This window comes from Convolutriloba macropyga, chromosome 5 (assembly GCF_964194025.1).
Source record: "Convolutriloba macropyga chromosome 5, txConMacr16.3, whole genome shotgun sequence".
Classification (NCBI taxonomy): Eukaryota; Metazoa; Xenacoelomorpha; order Acoela; family Convolutidae; genus Convolutriloba; species Convolutriloba macropyga.
This window is the reverse complement of record NC_134472.1, coordinates 69,664,353-69,672,594: the sequence shown is the minus strand read 5'-3', so window position 1 is coordinate 69,672,594 and position 8,242 is coordinate 69,664,353. Positions and strand designations below refer to the sequence as shown.

The 8,242-nt window shown below is 31.2% G+C and overlaps 1 protein-coding gene across 2 annotated transcripts in view; it reads right to left on the bottom strand.

The window, feature by feature from the left end:
- Positions 1-8,242, bottom strand: part of LOC142339596 (uncharacterized) — a 144,716-nt gene that overhangs the window by 56,610 nt on the left and 79,864 nt on the right. For both annotated transcript variants that reach the window (XM_075389745.1, XM_075389746.1), the window contains exons 20-21: positions 2,375-2,450; positions 1,942-2,045 (exon numbers count right to left, since the gene is read on the bottom strand). In XM_075389745.1, the coding sequence (XP_075245860.1) occupies positions 1,942-2,045; positions 2,375-2,450 (180 nt within the window). The remainder of the gene's footprint in view (positions 1-1,941; positions 2,046-2,374; positions 2,451-8,242) is intronic.

Genomic DNA, 8,242 nt, shown 5'->3' with positions numbered 1-8,242 from the left:
CCATCCAATCAAGGGAAAATGACCTTTTTGTGAATTGTAAGATACACAAAATAATTATATTTTAGGAATTTTAATTGTGTTTCAATAGAACAGGGATTGTTTTAAAACCTTTTAAAAATAAACAAGACGACTCGCAAGAACCTGTGCGTAGCCCAAAATTTTCCAAAAATCAATTTGTCCTCAAATTTGTCAAAAAATTTTCTTTGTTCTTAGACGTAAAGCCCGTTTGAAAAATTCTATATTTGCTGTTTTGAATTTTTGTCTTTCTTTTCAATGTCTACCCTACAACCAATTAAATCCCTTTTTCTATCAATGAATCCACGTTGGCAGACATTTATGAACGGTTTTTTTAAGTTCTAAGTAATCTTTGATTAATTCGCGACAGTATGAGTAAGAGTAAAAAAAAACCTCAGTTCAGAAAAACGGAGCAAAGCTTACAAGAAAACCATTTTTTCCCCAATTCATTTTTTCTGATGTTGTGACAAAGTTTCCATAAGTCATTAATTCAGCTTACAGTCAATTAGAACCCTTACTAGCCTGCGGGAAAAAGTTTTTTGGAAAGTATTTTGAGGTATTTTAGAAAAATTTTTGATGTAAAAAATATTTACTTTTGAGTAAAAAATAAAAAGTCAATTTTAATTGAATAAAATGACAACATTGAAAAGAAGACATGCTATAGAATTTCAGTTGAATCGCATATGAGGCAAGTTGGACTGCTAATCAGTGCTTGACAGAGCATGCATCCAAATTTACAGCGCAAGTATCCAAGTGAATTTAAATCTGTTCAGGAAAAAAATGAAAAAAATCATGAAAAGAATTTTCTGTCATTTGATTGCTTGTGTTTTTATAACGCTATGAAAAATTCTCAATTTGTTTTGTTTTTAACCGAATTTGTATAATCGCTTATAATTTCTTTAAATACAATTTGTTACCAATTTTATCACAACGAAAATAATAAAATAATTTAATACCCGTCAACCCCCACCCATTCTTTTCTTTTCCTATTTTCCTTCCAATTAATATTAATGGCTCCTTTTTTCCAGCTGCAATAAAAAGTGATTTTTTAAAATGAAAATCAGAAGCACTACAAAATCAGGTTAGGTTTCTCGCAATCATATTGATAATTAGATATTAATGTGCGTATAATTTAAGTTTGCAATTACTCTTATTTTCATTAAAAAAGTAATCAGTCGGAACGCCGCTGCAAAAAACATCTCACACAATTTAAACACAGTAATATTTTAAGGCATTCAATCCGTCTACTTATAACACTAATAAAAATAATTTTTGAGTATTTAAAATTCGCGATTACTTGTTAATGGTATGAATCCCCGAATCAAAGCAGTGATCTGCTGAAACAAGCCCTGTAGTTTTTTATGTATCTTCACAAACGTGCATAAAGAATTATGTGGAATTAAAAAAAACAGCAAAGCGCTATCACTTAGGGCATTCTTTGTCACTTTATTTTAAATTTCGCTCAACTAAGTCTTCTTGCCTGTTATTTTTTTTCAGAATATTCATAAATTTTGAAACTTGAAAGATTCCTGCAAGATTTTATCAGCAATCTTTTTTAAGATCCTTAGTTTCGTTTTCAATCGTTCTATTAAAACTCAGAAAATGGCTTGTCAATTGTTCTAGACTTTGAAGGCTTGCAATAACAATCGCGCAAGATTCCTGCGAAAATTTTGATCGCGAATTTGAGTTGTTAATACTATCCAAAAAGTTTTCATTTGTTCCAAAAGCACCTTTTATCGCAGTAAAACGTTGATTCAAATTAGTGCCAAAATTCATATCCTGGATGATTGATTATTGACAGAAATCTGCAAGATTTGAATCCGATTGTCATTAGGGCAAGCTATATACATTCAATTTTTAAGCAAAAACTGCAAAACAGCAACAACTGATTTGTTGAATGAGTGATTTTTTGAAAAAAAAACTGACCGCAGATGAAAGTAGGATGGAAATCCGATCTTCAATTGTTGACCGCCCTCTTTTCAGTTGGGCAATGACGTAGTTAACATCCGCTCTGCCATCCATTACTGGAGCTAGAAATATAATTCAGGGGAAAACAGCAGTTCAGTCAAAAGCATTCTCGTTTAGGATCATTTTCGTTTGTACCCCCTCCTCCGTCTAGTTTAACGGTTGCATTTGATTTGAAGCCTCTCGGCTCAAGTGCTAATGTGTGATGAACACTTTACGCAATAGCGCATTTTATATATCTGGTCGGCTCATAATTGGCAACATAGTGGGCATGTTTCAAAATTTTTTCAAAAAACTGTTAATAAATAATCAATATTTTTTAATGCTGACAGACGAGAAAGCAAAGATTTTAAACAATAGAGAGAGCTTGCCCAATAAACAACGCGTGACTGACCTGAAATCTTGTTTTCCCCATCAGAGTAAAGTGTGTTGAATTTCACTTGTGCGTCTTTGAATTTGTCCAACAATTCCTAAACAAATCAAACATCAGCCCGGACAATAACCAAAAACAATTGCATATCAGTCAGTACTAAAGAAGAGGGCTCGGCAATGTGTTAGCGCCTGTAATGTTCCGAACCATTTCATTCCCAATCTTTGCTCAACTTTTTGTCTAGAGGACACAGAGTGACCTTTCAAACCTAGACAAAAGACACAATTTATAACCAAAATGATGAAATCATTATCCAAAGTTCTTATAAACAGAAAAAAAGTATGTATGAACTAGTCGAGACATTTTAACACGTATTATTTTTTTCACATTCTTAACAATTCCATTTTTCGATAAGTAAGCGACTCTCTTCAAAAAAATTAAGCATTTTGTTTGTTCTTTTGGGACAATTTGTGTAATTTTTGGACATAGGATTTATGACAGCTTGACCTGATTGTTCATAAAAACACAGCATTGAAATATTTTTTAAAACGCTAGAGCAATTTTCTAACCCTAAAATAGGTATTAAAATCAATTAAATCTCTTGATGTTATTTTATTTGCGGATGATACAAATCTCACCGCAATCAATAAAGACAATAATTCAGTGCAAGAAGATCTGAAGAACATCAATAATTGGTTGATTGCTAATAAGTTGATACTAAATATGGAAAAAACCGTACAAATGAATATAGGGAACAAAAATAGTGCTTCCAAATCAGTGTTTAAGTTTGATGATAATTTTATTGAAGTTGGAAATCTTTGTAAGTATCTCGGAATCTATGTAGATAGTAAGTTAAGTTTTCAATCACATTTAGAATATATTAAGAAAAGACTCTCAAAACAGTGTGGTATTATATGTAAGCTGCGTCACTATGTACCCCGAAAACAGTTAACTGATTACTACCGAAGCAATGTTAACCCAATAATTCAATACGGTATTTTGGTATATGGCTGTTGCAGTTATTCGTCGTTTTTACCTATCTACAATCTGCAGAAAAAAATTTTAAAATTCATTTATTTCAGGAAATTGTCAGGTAGTTCCAGGGACATTTTTATTTCTAATAAATTGCAAATAGTATTCGAGTTTCATTTATACGAGCTGCTGAAATTTATCCTGAAATCATTGAAAAAGATGCATAGGGAAGCTTATCTAAATGAACTCTTTGAATATGAGCATGGTACCAGAAACACTAGAAGGCCTACCAAAAATTACCTTAAAAAATTCCCTCCTTTAAAAAGAAGTTTGAGCGCTCCTCTATTTCATATCGTTGTGCAAAGTTATTTAACATACTGAGAAAGAATGAAGTTCTAGCACAAAATATTGAAGACGGAAATTGGCAAATATATCGCAATTTTATCAGACATTCAAAGAAAGTTACATGCTGAATAATGAGGAGCTAGTATCCTATATTTTTAAATATTTTTTCTCTCTTTTCCTTTCCATGAACTCCAGTCAAAAATTATTCCGGCACTTACTTCGTAAGTGCCGAGGTTTCAAAAATGGTATTATTTTTGCAAAATAACGAAGTCTACACATAGAAAATCGACGAAGAAAATCGAACTGCAGACAAAAAAATTTAAATTAATACATAGTAGCTAGGAATTAACGGCTCTCTTGTTAGCAAAGACACAGTGTTAGTCGTTCTTCCGATTAAGGATTGTTCCTTGTTCAAGTCTCTGCGACATCGTTCTGAGGTTTTTTTGCCTAGGCGTTGGCACCGGTGACCTGGTCATGGAAGGTTAAATATTTAACTGTAATTATTTAACTTCAGCCAGGGCAGATACTAGGTGGGTTTAATAACCCCGTCTATCTGTCCTCTCTGAGATACGTTTTGTTGTTATGTTATATGATTAAATAAATTTTTAAATTAAATTGATTTAATTTGCTGTCTAATATTTGGAGAAATTTATTCTTTCTTCCTTTCTTAAATGTCACGTTTCTTGCATTGGAACCATAACAAAATTTCAAAATTTATTTACTTATTATTCCGGTAAGTTTCAAATTCCAGAGTGACGTAAAAAAAACAGTCGGACAGATTTATAAAAAAATAGAGCAAAGTTTGCAACGAGCGATAAATTCGATGAAATTAATGACAATTGGATTAAAAAATACGTTTAAATTAGCTTAAATCCTGCAAAAATCCCCTGTTCGAATTTGGAAGAACAAATAGACTTCATTTTATTTAGAAAAGAAAATTTTGCAGTTATTTGTTGATAAATTTGGACAAAATGGGCCACAAAATTCAGTTGTCGCAACTTTTTCAGAAAAAAAGCTAAAAAAATTCAAGAAGCAGCCAGACTTTGCCAAAAAAGTCGGACCGAACATTTCAGCAATCTGCTTTTATCTTTTAAATTAAAACCAATACAATTATGATATGCAATTTCATCAAATTTGTGGTGAAAAACAACATTATTGATGAAATACAAATGTAACAGTTTTAACAAATCGTACCGCAAATATGAACAAAACAAATCAGCCAAATGTTTGATGTTTGCAACTTTTTTTTGAAGCCCGACAGCTATTTCTAATAAACGAATTTCCAAAAATCATTGGACAGAATTACGTTAAGTTCGATGGGCTTTTTGTTGATATAACTCATGTTTTATTATTTTTAAATATGTCTAATGGTTATAGTTGATTGAAAAAAAACAGTTGAGCAAATCATTACCCCCTTTTCGTGGATCGGAATAACTCGCTCAACAAAATTAAAATTTTAACCAAGTTTTTCGGCGCAAAAAGTGATACCAAATCAAATGAGAACTATATAACGTGCAAACAAGGAAATAATTGGTTCCTCAAAATTAAAAAATTCTATTGGAAAAATTAAAAAAAAACTCAATAGGAAAAATATATTCTTGAACACAATGTTCTACATTTAAATTTTGTTCACCTTAGTTATTTCCTTTCTCCTCAGTCATGTATTCGAAGAGTCATGCCCTTGCAAAAAGTTAATAGTTAAACAGTAAATACAAATTAATTACAATGTTCGTTTGTTGACAACAGCTGTTGTATTCTTTCTGAATAAAAACAACAAATCTTGGAAAATATTCTATTTGAAAAGAAAAAATATTCTATTTGCTGAATCATCTTGCAGCAGTTTTCAATTGAAGGAATAACAGACCGTTTGGCTTGAATAACCCAAAACTGTGCGTTGCATAAAATGTTCCAGCGTTAACTTTGGATAACATGGTAGCACAGTCAGCTCAGAAGCTAAAATAAACTGTAAAAAAGACCAGCTTTAAAAAGCTTTAAATTCCTATTCAATTTAAGACAAAAAACCGTTAAAGAGGAAACGTTAAACTGATGCTCTTGAAAATGGTTGTTTTTGGCTTTCAAGCAAAAAAACAAAAAGATTTGGATTCAATTGAAAAACGTGGTTCTTCAAGATTTTTATTGATTTTATTTGTAGAAAACTGAAATGATGAGTTTATACCATTTTAAGTTTCTATTATGTTTTCGATATTAAATATGTTTATATTGGACTGATTTGCTGAGCAATCAATGTTTAAAAGTACCTCGAGCAGAATGAGAAAGACTGTGACCAACCTAGGAAAATCAGAAAGATTTTGAGCCACGTTCCGAAAAAGTAGCCATATTAGATACAGCGAACCGGTATTTTGTATGACGAAGTAAACTTATAGTCTTGAACTACAGTTGAAAGAATTCACCACCCTTAAAGGCAAATAACCGGCTTTCTCAGAAGAGCAGCGTTTGATAGTCAACATTTCATATACCAATGCATAATTAGAAAAAACTGAACAAAGCAATAATCTGAAACGAACAAAATCAAATTTTCGAGTTTTCTGTGAAAAAACCCAAGGTTATCAAAAGTATACGGTCCAAAAACGGCCTTATAAACTCTTCACACTATGAGACTTTAGATGGTAAACAACATTTTACGAGACAAAGTACAGGAGACAAAAAATTTGGTCAAAAATCCTTATGTACTTGGACTGAAATGACATTGAGCCACACGATTGGAAGCTGAAATAAATGACAACTTAAAACTATTCATTAACAGAAAGCGTATATCCTTTTTATTTCAAAAAAAGTTAAGGGACCATGTAACAAAAAAAGCTGTTAACGATCATTAATCGGTATCAAGCCGATATAGCAATTAACTATAAATTGGAACTATTGAGTAAATTTAGATAGATACATATATCTTAAATGAAACTAAAAGGCAGAAAAACAGAAAAGTTTCAAAAACGATCAAAAACAAAAAAAATAACTCCTATTTATTGAAAACAAGTAGCATCAGCATCAAAAATGTTAAAACAGGAATAAAAAAGATCAAGAAAACTACCATTTGTCCCATTAGAGTGTCAATGAAATCGGTCATCAGCAACAAATTGACCGAATAACAAAAAAAATGAAAATAAGAAAATACGAAAAAGCTATAAATAGACGAAATACATAAAAATTGGTCACATTTCAAAAAAAGTTGCGTAAAAATTACAATAACGGTTCAAAACCAAAAAACAAAATTTTTTGAAAAACAATGTAAAAATTGTTAAAACGTTATATTTGAATTTCAATAATTAGGTAAACTCAAAAAGACCCTATTACGGAGGCCAGCTTTTAAACATAGAAAAAGTATTGGGGAAAATTTTCAGCAAGAGACAGCATTTGTGAAAGTGCTCATTAAAATAACCCCACCCCCAACAATAATTTGCTGATGAAAATAATTGACGTTAACTTCGGATAACATGGTAGCACAGTCAGCTCAAAAGCTAAAATAAACTGTAAAAAAGACCAGCGTTAAAAAGCTTCAAACTCCTATTGATTTTAAGACAAAAAAAACAGTTAAAGAGGAAACGTTAAATTGATGTTCTTGAAAAGGGTTGTTTTTGGCTTTCAAGCAAAAAAGTAAAAAAAATTTGGATTCAATTGAAAAACGTGGTTCTTTAATATTTTTATTGATTTTATTTGTAGAAAACTGAAATGATGAGTTTATACCATTTTAAGTTTCTATTATGTTTTCGATATTAAATATGTTTATATTGGACTGATTTGCTGAGCAATCAATGTTTAAAAGTACCTCGAGCAGAATGAGAAAGACTGTGACCAACCTAGGAAAATCAGAAAGATTTTGAGCCACGTTCCGAAAAAGTAGCCATATTAGATACAGCGAACCGGTATTTTGTATGACGAAGTAAACTTATAGTCTTGAACTACAGTTGAAAGAATTCACCACCCTTAAAGGCAAATAACCGGCTTTCTCAGAAGAGCAGCGTTTGATAGTCAACATTTCATATACCAATGCATAATTAGAAAAAACTGAACAAAGCAATAATCTGAAACGAACAAAATCAAATTTTTGAGTTTTCTGTGAAAAAACCCAAGGTTATCAATACGGTCCAAAAACGGCATTATAAATCCTTCACACTATGAGACTTTAGATGGTAAACAACATTTTACGAGACAAAGTACAGGAGACAAAAAATTTGGTCAAAAATCCTTATGTACTTGGACTGAAATGACATTGAGCCACACGATTGGAAGCTGAAATAAATGACAACTTAAAACTATTCATTAACAGAAAGCGTATATCCCTTTTATTTAAAAAAATAGTTAAGGGACCATGTAACAAAAAAAAGCTGTTAACGATAAATAATCGGTATCAAGCCAATAGAACAATTAACTGTAAATTAGAACTATTGAGTAAATTTGGATGGATACGTCTATCTTAAATGAAACTAAAAGGCAGAATAACAGAAAAGTTTCAAAAATGATCAAAAACAGAAAATAATAACTCCTATTTACTGAAAACAAGTAGCATCAGCATCAAAAATGTTACAGCAGTAATAAAAAAGATCAAGAAAACTATCA